Raw genomic sequence first — 16,144 nt, 5'->3', positions numbered from 1 at the left:
GTGTGTGTGTGTGTGTGTGTGTGTGTGTGTGTGTGTGTGTGTGTGTATACATCACATCTTCTTTATCCATTCATCTGTTGATGGACATCTAGGTTCTTTCCATAGTTTGGCTATTTTGGCCATTGCTGCTATAAGTGGTTAGGTATCTTTAACCAGAATTAATTCATGTTTATTCTTCAGGATCATATGTCATATCCTTTCTATAGCTTCTTCTGACCCCATATGCAGAAATCATTGCTCCATCATGTATTGTCATAGGATTTTATGTATGTCTGTGATAACATTTGCCATGCTTTAATTATTATTTGGGTGACTCCTAACTATAATTCTCTTGAGAGTTATCATAATATAATACTATTTTATTACATAGTATAGTTTATATTTCATGGTAGATTTTTAAAACTGAGTCAATAGAAATGAATTTTCACCATTTTCAAGTAGTATCTGATATTTCAAGTAGTATCTGATAGTGGGGCTAAAAATATCCTTTAAAACGTTCCTATTTGAGCTTAACAGGCCTTGAAATAGTTTTTGAAAGTACCTCTGTCCAGAGATGTAGCTTCATCCCAAAGGATTTTAAACTTAAGATATTCTGCAGGTTTTTTGCAGATTTGAGATTGAGAATGCATCTGGCTCAGTCACATAGCCAACCTTGAAAAAAGGCAGCTTTGCTTTAAAAGAAAGGTGAATGGTAAGAGAAACAGTAGCTACTGGTCATATGGAAAATGTGATACTCAGCTATAGTGACAGAGAAGATCGAAGAATGTGATAGTTTTAAGGCATCATGGTTGATCAGCAGTATCAAAATCCAAGTTGAAATAAATTTTCTTGGAAAAAGGAAATACTAAAATTCTGCTATGTGCCAGGTAATATGCTAGGCCTTTTACAAATGTTATTTCATTTAATTGTCACACTATCGCTACAGAGTAGTTTTTCTATGCTGTCAGTTTTACAGTTGAGGGATTTGAAGTTCAAAAAATCCAAGGTCAACTAATCAAAAATTGATGTTTTTTGAGCACCTCCTTTATGACCTTTGTCCTTCTGCTAAGTGTCCTTCCTATATGCTGCTGTTTTACCCTGAACATACCTTCTTTTTTTAAAGATTTTATTTATTTATTTGACAGAGAGAGAGAGTGAGCGAGAAAGCACAAGCCAGGGTAGGAGAGGCAGAGGGAGAAGCAGACTCCCCCGCTGAGCAGGGAGCCCAATGTGGGACTCAATCCTGGGACTCCAGGATCATGACGTGAGCCAAAGGCAGACACTTAACCCACTGAGCCACCCAGGCACCCCACCATGAACATATCTTTATCTTAACACTCATCTTATTCAATTGACTTTATGTTTATTAATCTATCTCCCCCATTGGGCAGCTCCTCAGGGGTTGGAACAGTGTCTTATTCTCCAGTAGGAGAATAGGGCTTGAACATAGAAAGCTCTTAATAAATAGTATGTTGGACTACAAATCTGAGCTCAGAATTCAAGTCCAAATCTGTCTTGTTCATCATTACAGGCACACATCCAGATATCCAGATAATCACTGCTTTAAGAAAGCTTTAGGGAGGAAAAATAAGCCATTTCTGAAAACTTTAGCAGATTTGATTTTTTTATATTGAGAAAAGCTGATATTTTGGAAACTCTTCCTACCAACCAGAAATGGAAGAAAAGAGTAGCCTGAAAAATTAAAGCTGACACATACATCAGAGGAAAGATATCAAGATTGTTGGTTGCTTTATTTCCAGGGGCCTTATGGGTATGCATCATTTTAAATCCACATTGCAAACTGGAGGAAAAGTCCTGTTGGCTACAGCAGCTGCAGAAGTGGAGTGACCTGGATGTCTGTCCCCTGGAGGATGGGAACTATGGGCATGAGCTGCCCAACATCACCAATGCACTTCCCCAGAATGCCAGTCACAGCCCAGGTGAGCCATATATCCTTCTGGGGTCTCTGTGCCAGAACTCCAAAAGGTGGGAGGGTAAAGCTCTAGAACAAAGGTGGCCAGACAGTTGGCTATCAGTATTGCCATTCTTAGTAAGAAAAGCCTGTCCTTTTGTTTATCTTGAATAAGGGTAAGCCTTAAATAAGGGTAAGCTTTTTACCTTTGACATTTTGGGGGTGCTGTGTCTTTTTCCATATCTGAGTGTTCTTATAGTACCCACCATAAATTCCTAGAGCCTCCTGCATGAATCCTCTTTACCTTTCAAGTTCTGCATGACTAATGGATCTTGTCCTCAGTTGGGGTTGGTTTTAGCTTAGAAGGCCTACCTCAAGGGAAGGATGGAAGGCCTGCAAAAAACAGTATTTATTTATTTTTAAAAACAGCTTTTAAAAATGCCCTGACAATTGCTTTTCTTACTTTTCTCTGTTTTCCTCAAATTTTTTTTATACAGCAGATACCTAGGTTGGATTATCTTCCCAAATTACTGCTAGGACCCTTGCCCCATTTTAAGACAAATCTAGTACAGTGATACTTTACACTCTGCCTTTTGAGCCCCTGGCCTGCAGGTAACACAGCATCACTCAGTGTTAAAACGTCAGTTTTAATTCATCTCATTCAGGCTGTTTGCTATTGGCAACTGATTGCTCTTTAGCCCATTGGGAACCTTTACTGGTAGGAGATTTTTTGTCAGATATTGATTTTACATGTGGTCCTTCTAGTTTAAGTGATAAATCTAGGATTTTTAATCTCAAGGAGAAAATCACTTAAATTATTGCTCTGGCCAGGTCTTCGTCTACTGTACCATAACTGATTGTCAGTATATCTAAAGCAACAAAAGTAACAGTAGTTTGAAAAGTTATAGTTTTGCCACTTCTTTAAGCTACACTTTACTGGCATTCCTCTAATCTCCACAACACAACATCCCTTTAGTATTGGTTTGGGATTGGCATAGAGAGTCAAAAGCATATAAAGACATGCCTCTAGTCTGGTAGTTTCTTCCTTATCATACTGGTTACTTGTTGTTACTGGTTCTCATTTGAGGATGTTGTTTCTTCTGCAACATCTTGCTTCAAGTTGTGGCTGATTTAGCTCTCAGGTCTCTATACCTAATGGAGCAATGGGGGTCCCACTTATTCTTCATTGCCATTTCTATATCATTATCCTTTCCTCCTTCCTAAAACACCCCCCAGCTTTAAAGTTTATGCTGTCAAAATATACTATCTGCTACCCTTCTGGTTTTGATATTTGTAGATCTCTGTGTCAATCCCCCTCTTTCCTTGAAGATTTTGGCTATTGGCTCAGTGATACTGCTTTCTGTTACTGCTTCTATCATAATTGTTGATAATTTCAGTAGCCACGCAGATGATCCTTCCAAAACCTAGCCTCTCAGTTCTTTGACTTCCTCTCTTTTAATAGTCTCATCTTCCCACATAATTGAGCCGTACAATCCCAAGATCATACCCTAAACCTTGTCATTGCCAATAACTATACCTTCTTCATGATCTCAATTTCAGGCAGCTGTCAATACCATCAACAGTCTTGCTGACCTATTTTCTCTAGTATCCCAGTTCCAATAATTCTTTGATCCGCTAGGACTTTTGATCCTACCACTTTTTCATTCTCCTGGTAGCCTTGTTTTCCTCCTGATTTCTTGGTGAATCATTATAATCATTCCCTCACATACACGCTCAAACTTCTTTTTCCCTTCATTTCACACAGATAGCAAAACACTAAACTTACTAGTTCAGTGTCACTCTCTAATTCCTCAGCGCACGCCCACACTGCTGAACATGATGAAAAGAAATGTAAGCATGGTAACTGGTCTTATTTTAAGTTTATGACCACTGATTTTAAATGGGTCCATAGTTTGCCCAGACATATCCTTAATCTGTGCATTCTTTCACTCTTCTAAATTACTATTTCATGCATCTTTCCCTGAAAACTTTATTTCCTCCCCTTCCTCACTTTCAGCGGATAACCTTGCTTCCTATTCACTGAGAATATAGAAGCAATCACAAGAGAATTTCCATGACTCTCTTACTACATCTTCTTCTGTCTGTGCCCATCCAGTCTTCCTCTCCCCGTTTTTTTTGTTTTTTTTTTTTTTTAAGATTTATTTATTTATTTATTTCACAGACAGAGATCACAAGTAGGCAGAGAGGCAGGCAGAGAGAGGCGGAGAAGCAGGCTCCCTGTCAAGCAGAGAGCCCGATGCGGGGCTTGACCCCAGGACACTGGGATCATGACCTGAGCCAAAGGCAGAGGCTTTAACCCACTGAACCACCCAGGCGCCCCTTCCTCTCCCCATTTTTACTTGTGCTTCTAAGCCCAAGCCCTCTACCTATTCTCAAGATCCTATTCCTTCTCTTTTATCCAGGATAGAACTCCGGGAATTATCTTTTCTCTCCCCTGTTTTACAGATTTGTTTGGATTATTCCTATGAGTATATAAGTACATTGCTTTCTCTCTCATCACAAAACAAAACACAGTCATGTTGTTCCCATATGCCTCTCTGGCTACTACCCTATTTCCCTGCGGTAGTAGAAATAAGTGGTAGAATTAAGAAAAATAATTTAAAAGAATAGTACATATTTATCATCTCTACTTCTGCTCATATTCTCCACTCTAGTCAGCTTTCATCTCTCTGCTATTGAAACTGCTCTTGTATGGGTCACTGATGCTAAACATTGTCAAATGTAGTGGCTCATTAGCACTATTTGTTAGAATTGTTTACTTTCTTCTTGAAACACCTTTTTCATCTTATTTCCAAGACACTGCTCTCTTGGTTCTGCTCTAACTTTCTTCATTGGTTCCTCCTTCTCAGCCTCCTTTACTGTCCCCTCCCTTCTTCCTATCAGAAAATGTTAGAGTGCCTAGGGCTCTTGTCATCAAACCACTTCTCTCTATATACAAACTCCCTTTGTGATTGCATTGTTTTGATAATCATCTGTATACTACTACTCCCAAATTTATATTGTCTTGACCAGACTTTAAATCCCAACTCCAGACTTATATGTTCAACTCCCTTTTCAATATTTCCACTTAGATTTCTTATCTATCAAGCCCCACCTAAACCTGCTCCTCCTACAGTCTTCCCTATCTCCACGTATGGCAAGTCTGTCTTAAAAACCTTGGAGTCTGGGGCATCTGGGTGGCTCAGTGGGTTAAAAAAGCCTCTGCCTTCAGCTCACGTCATGATCTCAGGGTCTTGGGATCAAGCGCGCATCAGGCTCTCTGCTCAGTGGGGGGCCTGCCTCCTCCTCTCTCTCTGCCTGCCTCTCTGACTGCTTGTGATCTCTGTCAAATAAATAAATAAAATCTTTAAAAGAAAAAAAAAGCAAAAACCATGGGGTCATTCTTGATTCTTTTTCTCCTTCACTTGAGATCCAAACCATGAGCAAATCCTATTTGGCTTTACCTTCAGAATATATCCAGAATCCATGTATTTTTTTCTTTTTTCCTGATTTTTATTTAAATTCTACTTAGCTAACATACAGTGCAATATTGGTTTCAGGAATAGAATTCAGTGATTCATCACTTACATACAACATCCAGTGCTCATCCTAACAAGTGCCCTTCTTAATACCCATCACCCTTCTGGCCCATCCCCTACCCACATCCCTCGATTACCCCTCAGTTTGTTCTCTATATTTAAAAGTCTGTTATGGTTTGTTTCCTTCTCTCTTTTTTTGTTTTCCCCCTCCTCCCATATGTTCATTTGTTTTGTTTCTTAAATTCCATATATAACTGAAATCATATGGTATTTTTCTTTCTCTAACTGACTTATTTCACTTAGCATAATACCCTCTAGTTCCATCCATATCATTGCCAACAGCAACATTTCATTCTTTTTGATGGCTGTGTGTGTGTGTGTGTACACATCTTTATCCATTCATCAGTCAATGGACATTTGTGCTCTCTCCATAGTTTGGCTATTGTTGATAGTGCTGCTATATCTAAGCATCAGGGTGCATGTTCCCCTTTGTTACCTGTATTTTTGTATCCTTTGGGTAAATACCGAGTAGTGCAATTGCTGGGACATAGGGTAGCTCTATTTTTAACTTTTTGAGGAACCTCCAAACGGTTCTCCAGAGTGGCTGTACCAATTTGCATTCCCACCAACAGTGCAAGAGGATTCCCCTTTCCCTGCATCCTCGCCAACACCTGCTGTTTCTTGTGTTATTACTTTTAGCTATTTTGACAAGTGTGAGATGGTATCTTACTGTGGTTTTGATTTGTACTTCTCTGATGATGAGTGACATTGAGCATTTTTTCATGTGCCTATTAGCCATCTGGATATCTTCTTTGGAAAATTGTCTATTCATGTCTTCTATCCATCAGAATCCATATATTCTTATGACCTCTACTGCTTATTACTCTGGCCAAATTGCCATCATTTTCACAAATTATTGCAGTGACCTCCTAATTGCCCACCCTGCTTTTGCCCTTCAACCTCATGGTCTAGTCTCAATACTGTTGCCAGTTAACCTTTTAAAAAGCAGGTCGCATCATACACCTTTAACAGCTCAAAGCCCTCCAGTGGCTTCTCATCTTTTACTCATGGCCTGTAAGGTCCTCAATGATCTGGCTTTCTAGAATCTCTCTGACCTTATCTCCTATAATTTTCCTGCTTGCTCATTCCACTCTCAGTACACTGACCTCCTTGCTACCTTCCAACACTCCAAATATGTACCCACCTTAGGATTTTAGCATTTGCTACTCCTTTTTGCCTAGAATGCTCTTCCCTTAGTTATCTTAGATATCAGGCTTAAAGTCTCTGTTCAAATGTTACCTTATTAGATACCATTCTATATAAAACAATAACCACCACCCAACACCAGCTTGCCTTTCTCCCTAATTTTGCTTTAGTCTTTTCTAAAGCACTCAAAACCATCTCATATATCTGATATACTGTATATTTATTGAACTATCTCTGCCCATTTACATGTAAAGTTCCATGAAGGCAGAGACTTTATATATCCGCAGCACCTAGAACAAGTAGGTGCTCATTATTTACGGACTTGTTGAATATTGGGAGCCTAATCCCTACTGTGGGCTAAGACCCAAGGTAGAATCTCAGTTCAGCAAGAGAGGGGTTTAGACTGCAGCCAGTAGGAGGTACATTGTGCTTCTACTGAGGGACAACTTGAGGGAGAAGACATTTCAGTAGATATTGTCATGCTATTCTTATTTAACCCCCTAAACCCACACTCTATGGAATATATCAAATTCTGAAGAGATGAACATATTCTAAGGACTTTTGCCTAATGAATGAATATGTTCATTTCTTCATTTCTTGCATGTTCATTTTGAATCCTCTGGCTTTCCCTCCCAGTTTTTGTGCACAGACTCAGTGGATGTATAGCTCATTTGGGCATCTCTGGAAACATCTGTATAGTATTTTAGTACTTGATCCCAGACCACTTGTCCTTAATCTGGCAGAGAGTAAATTAAATAATCCTTTATGGTTGATTGGTTGGTTGGTTTGTTTGTTAGTTTTTAATTTCTTTAAATGTAGTTTCCATGAGGCCTTCTGTCTCCAGAGTTTATGATGACATATCTTTCATTTGATCTTCCTCCATACCACCCTTAAAAGTTGAGCCTATTTTGTCTAAACTGTTTTGGTTTCCTTGCAGACTTTTTCCTGAAGAGAGATGGCATGGTAAGAGTCCATGTTAATTTAATTAGTCTTTTGTCAGCATCAGTTTTTCATATTCAAGAACAAGACTGTAAGCCTATAGATATCAGTGTGATAAAGGGACCAGAATACATAGGACTTGCGCCCTTTTTCAGCTTTTAATATAAATTACATGAAGTCTTTAGTCTGATAAGGGTCAGCTGTAAATGAGACAGGTTATGGATTGGCCAGGGGAATTATCTAGCTGCTTCTCTCTTCCTCTGACTTCTAGAGAAGCGGTTGGTATCCTCATAATTGAGCAGCTGAGCACCACTGTCTCTCTTCTTTTTCATGTGGCCCCCAGTCCTAGGAGAAATTGGTCTTCTGTAGACTGGAAAGGCAGCCATAGGTCTCTGTAGAAAGGATCTTGCCATAGAGGGCACAGCCACATTAAGGGCTAGCCGATAAAGAGGCAGCACAACAAGCACCCAGACAGATGGCAGAGTGACTGCTCTCACGAACCACATACTACTCTTCTCATCCTCCCACTCTGAAGAAGACAGAAGCGTTAGAGCTTCATATTACCTGTCACTGAACTGCTGCATGTCTTTCTTTCCCCAGACTCTTTATCCAGACCAAGACGAACAGTGTTCACTAGAGCCATCGAGGGCCGTGAATTACATTGGCAGGACAGCCACTTACAGCGAATAATAAGCAGCGATATATATACAGCTCCTGCCTGCCAGCAGGAAAGTGAGAGACTACTGTTTAATTCCCAAGGCCAGCCGCTGTGGCTTGGTAAGTGTACCTCTCGTCTCCTCTAAGAATTTCAGAGCTCAGTCTTACCTTGTGCCAGGCCAGAACTACATTGGAGCTGGCAACACAACTCCAATTTGGACAGATCTTTTGGGCCTTAGCTAGGGACTCGGGGTATTTATGTGAAGCCTCAGCTACTTCCATGTGTACTTAGCTGAAGTATAATGACCTCAAACAGAGGAATTTGTGTTGTTTCCTGAGTTTTAGGAGGGGAAAGGAGTTAATAAATCTCAAAGAGTACTCATAAAACCATTAAACATCAGTTCATAGGCTCTTAGTCAACAGTTGCAGAGCAATGTTATAATCCACTCTGAAATTAATATATTTTGCAAAAAGGCACTAATTCTGAAACTTAAATTACCCTGTGCTAGTAGCTAGAGCACTATCTGCATTTGTCACCAAGCTGTCTTCCTTTCCTCCTCTCCACCTTCCCTTCCTTCCTTCATTATAAAGGAACAGAGCTGTTCCATTGTGGGTTTAAAGATTCCTCTGGCTATATGTCAATCTCTTCTTTGCTTTATCACAGGATGCCCTTTCCAAAACAGACACTTTTTGAAAATATTCATTTTCTGAGTCTTACAACAATGACATACATTTTTATATCTTCTCCCAATTCCTTACCTTCATCATTCACTACATTTCTTTGTCTTTCTCAAGATCTTGCTGAATATGCAGGGACACCCTGGTGACTCAGTTGGTTAAGCGTCTGGTCTTCGGTTCAGGTCATGATCCTGGGGTCCTAGGATTGAGCCCCGCATCAGGCTCCCTACTCAGTAAGGAGACTGCTTCTCCCTCTTCTGCACTCCCTGCTTGTGTTCTTGTGGCCTCTCTCTCTGTATCAAATAAATATAACAAAATCTTAAAAAAAAAAAAAAAAAACTTGCTGAATATGCATATGTCCCTATCTCTCTTAAAAGCCTTGCCCAAACTCACTGTGGGCCACTACCTGAAGTCTCCTTTGGTCACCTTTCCTCTTCTCAGATCTAACATGTCCAAAACATAAATCTAACAAGTGTGTGAAATCATATGCACCTCATCAGTAAACAAAGGTGAAAATGTGAAAATCAAAACAACACTGAATTGGGGCGCCTGGGTGGGTCAATGGGTTAAGCCTCTGTCTTCAGCTCAGGTCATGATCTCAGAGCCCTGGGATCGAGCCCCACATCAGGCTGTCTGCTCAGCAGGGAGTCGGCCTCCCTCTCTCTCTGCCTGCCTCTTTGCCTACTTATGATCTTTCTGTGTCAAATAAATAAATAAAATCTTTAAAAAACAACAACACTGAATTACCATTTTTTGATTGTCAAATGGTCAGAGATTTTTGAAGTAAAGATAATTAGTTTATGGTGTGGGAAAAGTTACATGGAGATAGTTATTCTCATTTACTTCTAGTAGGAATATAAGTGCTTATACCCTGTCTGAAGGGTATTTCAATAATGCTTATCAAAAGCTGTTAAAATACATTCATACCATTTGACCCAGGAATTCTACATCTAGGAATTTATCCTGAACTATAATTAACTAAGAATATGTGTAAAGCTAGGGGCTTTATTAGAGCATGGACGTAAATAATGTACAGATGAGAAAAATTGGAAATAATCTTAATGTCCAACAGTAGGAGACTGATTGACTCAGTGGATTATATCCATATTTTCAGAGGAATGGTATATCCGCATTTTTAATGTTATAGAAGTATATTTAATGATATAAAAAAAACTTTATAATACATTATTCAGAGAAAAAACCCAGTTACAAAATAATAATTATAGTATTATCCCATGAGGGCACCTGGTGGCTCAGTTTGTTAAGAGTCTCAAGGTCATAAGATAGGGCCCCACGTTGGGCTCTTTCCAACGTGGAGGGGAGTCTGCTTCTCTCCATCTCTCTCTTTCTCTCTCTCTCCCTCTCCTTCTGCCTGCCCCTCCCCCTGCTCATGTTCTCTCTCTAAAATAAATAAATCTTTAAAAAAAATAATAAGGGATGCCTGGGTGGCTCAGTCGGTTAAGCGGCTGCCTTCGGCTCAGGTCATGATCCCAGAGTCCTGGGATCGAGCCCGCATCAGGCTCTCTGCTCAGCGGGGAGCCTGCTTCTCTCTCTGCCTTTGCTTGCTTGTGCTCTCTCTCTCTGACAAATAGGTAAATAACATCTTATAAAAAATAATGATCATATCATTCCATGTATATATATACACAATCAGAATATATATACACACACATACTTAATGCATACATACACACAATACTGGAAATAATGGTTATCTCTGATTTTTATTTTATATTTTGCTTATCTGTATTTTCAAATTTTCTGCAGTTATTTCTGACTTTTAATGTTATCTTTAAAATAAATCACAAAATGGGGGCACCTGCTTTGCTCAGTTGGTTGTGTCTAACTCTCGATCTCAGCTCAGGTCTTGATCTCAGGGTCATGAGTTTGAGCTCTGCATTGAGCTCTACACTGGGCATGGAGCCTATTTAAATTAAAAAAAAAATCGCACAATGAACCATTAATCTCATTATAATCACTTGCCCATTTTTAAGCTTTTGAGGCCCTCCATTATCTTTAAGTTAAATCCAATCTCCTTAGTATGGCATACCAGACTCTACATTTCTAGGCAGTCTCTGGTGACATAACTTAACTCTGCACAGAACTATTTGTTATACTCAAAAGATGCTTTATAGAATACTTCTTATATTTTATTTATATGCTGTTGCTTCTATGTTCTTTTTTGCTGGAAATGCCTTTTCCTGTTTGTCTACCTAATTAAAATCTTGCTAGTTCTACAAAGTGCAGCTCAAATATTATTTTCTCTCTGTATATATTACTTATCATGTTGTTTACTTTTAACTGTTTTATAATGATCTGTTTATGTATCATTTGTGAGGTCTTTGAGGCAAGTGGCCATTTCTTATTTACGTTTGTACTTCCTTTGCCTGGCAAGCAAACTGGCATAAAATAGGTTCTCAGGAATGTAGGATTAATAAATGAATGAGGCCTTTCTCTTTAGGCAGTTAGCTGCTACCTCCACTGAGTTCTCATAGTACAAGGTCACAAAGAGGTACTACATTTTATTATCCTAGTTGTGTGTTCCTTTCTACACCATACCACTCTACAGAGGCCACATGGTGGCTCTTTGAAGGTAGTGCCTGTGACTTATTCAACTGTGTATTCTTAAAAGATAAAACATGGGTCTTGGTACACAGTAGATATCAGCTGAATTTTAGGAACTGAGCAAAACACAAACCCCCTTTGTCAAACATGAATCTTCCTCATTGGGAAATCTAACCCAACCAAAATATTTTCTTCTCATCTGGTAGAGCATGTGCCTACAGCCTGTGCTCGGGTCGATGCTCTGCGCTCCCATGGTTATCCAAAAGAGGCCCTCAGACTCACAGTGGCCATTATCAATACTCTGAGGTTGCAGCAGCAACGGCAGCTGGAAATCTACAAGCATCAGAAGAAAGGTATAGTGATAAGGAGCCATCTTAACTTCTCAGGCTGGGGCTGATGAGAATCTTCAGGGGCTGTAAGTTTCATGGACTGGCAGGAGCTAGGGAATTTCTACCTGCTGTGTGGAATACCTCGCTTTACCTCTATAAATCTCAGGGTTTTTTTAATCTACAAAATGGGAATAATAATGCTGGTCTGCATCCCTCACAGGCATTTGGAAGGCCCAGTAAGATCTGGTATAAGACCCTCTTTAAACTGTAAAACTATATTTACGTTATGTGTGCTGCGAGCAAGAAGTCTAAATGCAGACTTCAAGACCTTATAGCTAATAAACTTGTGACCGCCCAAGGCAAGACAACGGGGGAAGATTTTTTTAAGTTGCTAATGAGAAGACTCAGACAGGGACAGAGAGCAATGTGTCCCTATCAATTTCTGAAATTTGGATCTGTTGTTTCCAGAACTGTTACAGAGAGGAACCACAACCATCACAAACCTGGAAGGCTGGGTGGGCCACCCCCTGGATCCCATTGGTTGCCTGTTTCTCACTTTGACTGAGGCCTGTCGTCTGAATGATGATGGCTATCTGGAAGTGTCAGGTACAGGGGTCAGCCTGAGAAGAGCTAGAACTGTCCTTGGTAGCTCTCCCTTCCCTGTCTGACTCTGTCTACATTTCCTGCAGCCTTTGTCCTCTTATCCAAATTGGACCTGCCCTGAGAGGTTTCCTTGGGCTTCATCTCTTTCCCACCTTCCTTTCCCACCCCGTAGACTGGCCCCATCCTATTCTTCTATTTCCCCTTGCCAGCTTTTCTTTGCTCCTCTCACTTCCATACCATGAATACCTAACAAGTGTAATCCAAAGTGAATATGAAGAGCAATAGTGTTCAGGAGTCAGAGGCCAAGTCTTGGAGCAGTCTTGAAGTGGAAAAGAACTTCCGAAAAAAAGAATGTGTATAACCCTTATAATTGCATAATACTCTCATGTTTTCTTTGAACTTTCTTCCTCATGATGGTTATATTCTGATTTTACCAGTAGGAATAGAACTAGAAGGGAAGAATCTTAGTAGTCTCGGTGTAGCAAGGACTAGAGACAGAATTTTATGCCATCACTATATTTTATACATCCATCTATTATAGTGTTTAGCCCACTGCAGCACAATTTGTTTACAAGTGAGTATCTTACTAGACTTCAGTTCCTTGAAAGTAGAAATTATGACTTACTTATCTTTGTGATCCCAGCACTTAGTGCAATACCACTCATTTAATAGTTTTCCATAAATATTTAACCAGATGAGTGAAGAGAAAAGAAAAGAAACAAGACTCTAAACCCCTATAAGACTTTAAACCTGTGCTCATTTTCTAAAACTTTGAACCCAGAGGTGGAACACAGAAGGTAATAATTACAAAGAAATTGCAAGTGTTACAAAAGTAATAGTTTAAATGGATGGATTTGGATCTCTCTGGGTAGAGATACAGTGGGTGTCCCCAATCTGAGCTAGAGCTGCCCTTATCTTCCCTCTAATCACCTGAAAAGAAATCATCATCTTTGGTCTGTTTCATCTGCACAGTGACACTTACATCTCAAAAACCTGAGACTGCACTTGAAATGTATTCACCAAGGACATACACTTAGCTCCTTTCACATACCAGACCCTGAAGATGCATAGGGAAATAAGATACCGTCTCTTCCCTTTAAGTGCTCATACTCTAGTGAAATAGACAGACAAAAAAACAAAACAAAACAAAACAAACAAAAAAAAACCCAACAGATAATCATGTATTACATAATGTGTTAGCAAAAGATTAATATAAGATCCACTTCTTCCCCAACTGGTCTAGCCAGTTCACATATTGGGAAGGAGTTGGGAATCTCTGTGGCTCTGTGTAATCTTTTTTCAGTATATTTTCCTTACTGCTCTGGGGTTTTGACTCAGCTTCCCTGTGGCATCTGCTGACCTAACTGTATTCCAAAGTGGGAGGGAGAGAGGAGCAAAAGAATCCACAGAACTGACCTAAAGAATCTGGTCCCATGTTGCCCTCAGATATGAATGAAAGCAGGCCCCCTGTGTACCAGCATGTACCTGTGGCTACAGGCTGCCCAAACAGCCATGAGTCCTACCTGTCATTGGCCCTGGAAGTTGCTCTGATGGGGATGGGTCAGCAGAGAGTGATGCCTGAAGGCCTCTACACACAGGACAAGGTGTGCCGTAACGAGGAACAGCTCCTGAGTCGACTTCAGGAGCTGCAGCTGGATGATGAGCTAGTGCGAACACTGCAGAAACAGTGCATCTTACTCCTGGAGGGTAAGTAGAGAAGGGTTTTGTCATAGTACCTTAGGCTTGTAACTCTGAGTTCCCCTCTGTAATAGAGCACTATACAGAATCATTTTTTACATTAAAGTATAGTTCAGGTTCCTAGGGCTAGCAAACATGTGCAGGATCCTACAGCTCAAGTCCAGATTGGCAAATAGAAGCATGTAGATAAATAACTGGTTGTCCTATCTTCTTCCTGCAGGAGGCCCCTTCAGTGGTCTAGGAGAAGTCATTCACCGAGAGAGTGTTCCCATGCATACCTTTGCCAAGTATTTGTTCTCAGCTCTGCTGCCTCATGATCCAGACCTGTCCTATAAATTAGCGTTACGTGCCATGAGGTGGGTAGCCCTTTCCCAGCCCAGTTGCTTCCATCAAAGCAGAAATCTCCACTGCTCTTTTTCTTTATCTCACTTTCTTCTCTTTCCCTCTTTGTCTCTTCTATTAGACCTGAAAATACTGGACCAAGCACACCCTAAAATTGCTCAGTCATATTCCTATTATCTAGGATTCCTGTCTGGAATGACTTGCTGGTGACCCACTTGGCTCCCTGGTTGTACTCCTGGTGGGTCACCTGAGAAAGCCCCTAAGTTTTTAGAAGATATGGAGCACCCAAGACCTGAGTATCTTTGTCTCTGGGGCCCATTAGGCAGCATGAGAATGGGTTTGAGCCCTTCTGTAGCTCAAATGAGTCATGGTTCCTAGGCAGAGGTCACCAGATGCTTCTAGAAGAAATAAAAATAAGTCTTTCTATACCAGAACTTGAGAACAATAAGCTATGGGGATCTCGTTTTCAAACTAGAAGAGGATCCTTAGGCGGATGGACCTCTAGGATGCAGCAGATCGTACAGAAGAATTTTAGTTAGATCAGAAGGCTGAGAGAGCTCTTCACTTCAACCAGAAAAAGACTGCAGAGGATTCCTTAGCATATGTTTCTTATACTTTAAAAAATAATTTTGGGGCTTTCGAACTGCCTTTCAAATCTATTTGCAGTAAGAAGTATTCAGCTTGAGTTCTACAAGTACCCAGACATTCACCTCACATACAGTATAGTATTCTAGGTTTTAAAACCCTTAAGGCTCAGGGTGCCTAGGTTCCTCAGTCAGTTAGGTATCCAATTCTTGATCTCAGCTCAGATCTTGATCTCAGGGTCATGAGTCCAAGCCCTGCATTAGGCTCCATCCTGAGCATGGAGCCTACATTAAAAAACAAACAGAGAAACAATCTTTAAAGCTCTTAATTAACCCTTTCCTGCACAGTTCTTCCCCAGCAAAGAACAAACTTCTCTAAGGTGGCTCAGGATGTAAAGGGTCTGGATGGTGGCTGATGACTCTCCCTGGGTCTTCTAGGTTACCTGTTCTAGAAAACTCAACTTCTACAGGCGACACTTCTCACCCTCACCATATGGTGTCTGTGGTGCCCAGTCGTTATCCTCGCTGGTTCACGCTTGGACACTTGGAATCACAGCAATGTGAACTGGCCTCCACCATGTTGACCGCTGCCAAAGGTGAGCATAGATAGAACTTAGGCTCCAGCACCCCCACTATGCTGGCCCAGTCATGGTCTATCAAGGGCTTGGTCTGTGGTCTCCTAAAGAAGAAAGGCTATTCTTGACTACTTAGAGTGACAGGGATCCCCACTTTGATTGCTGTCATTAGAATGAGCACCCAGGTCCAAGGCAGAGTTTTGCCTTTGTTACTAATTGTGGGATGCTGAGTATGTAGAGTGAAATCATCTTTCAGATAACTTCTAAATCTAACTTTCCATATGATGTAGTCACTTCGTCTTTGCAAGCCTCAGGTTCAAAATCTATAAAATGGGATTCATTGTCAGTGAACCTATCAGCCTCCCCAGGGCCATTGGAAGATCCAGTGAAGTCATGACTAAGATAGAGTTAATAAATCTCTATAGATATGAGAGCCTGTGATATTTCCAGGGCTCCTTGTCAGAAGATAGGCAGCTAAGGTGGACTCTCACATTTTCAAACTCACATACTACCTCCCTGTTAGCTAGGTAGGTTTCAC

The 16,144-nt window shown here is 40.5% G+C and overlaps 1 protein-coding gene across 1 annotated transcript in view; it reads left to right on the top strand.

The window, feature by feature from the left end:
• LOC111143185 (zinc finger SWIM-type containing 5) overlaps positions 1-16,144 on the top strand; it is a 218,741-nt gene that overhangs the window by 180,534 nt on the left and 22,063 nt on the right. The window contains exons 5-11 of the mRNA XM_022496715.1: positions 1,740-1,919; positions 8,176-8,352; positions 11,682-11,828; positions 12,273-12,410; positions 13,854-14,114; positions 14,326-14,461; positions 15,470-15,627. Coding sequence (XP_022352423.1) covers positions 1,740-1,919; positions 8,176-8,352; positions 11,682-11,828; positions 12,273-12,410; positions 13,854-14,114; positions 14,326-14,461; positions 15,470-15,627 — 1,197 coding nt within the window. The remainder of the gene's footprint in view (positions 1-1,739; positions 1,920-8,175; positions 8,353-11,681; positions 11,829-12,272; positions 12,411-13,853; positions 14,115-14,325; positions 14,462-15,469; positions 15,628-16,144) is intronic.

Source organism: Enhydra lutris, unplaced genomic scaffold (genome assembly GCF_002288905.1).
Source record: "Enhydra lutris kenyoni isolate GAN:26980312 unplaced genomic scaffold, ASM228890v2 scaffoldscaffold9, whole genome shotgun sequence".
Classification (NCBI taxonomy): Eukaryota; Metazoa; Chordata; class Mammalia; order Carnivora; family Mustelidae; genus Enhydra; species Enhydra lutris.
The sequence above is the reverse complement of the archived record's forward strand: the minus strand, read 5'-3'. Positions and strand labels throughout refer to the sequence as shown.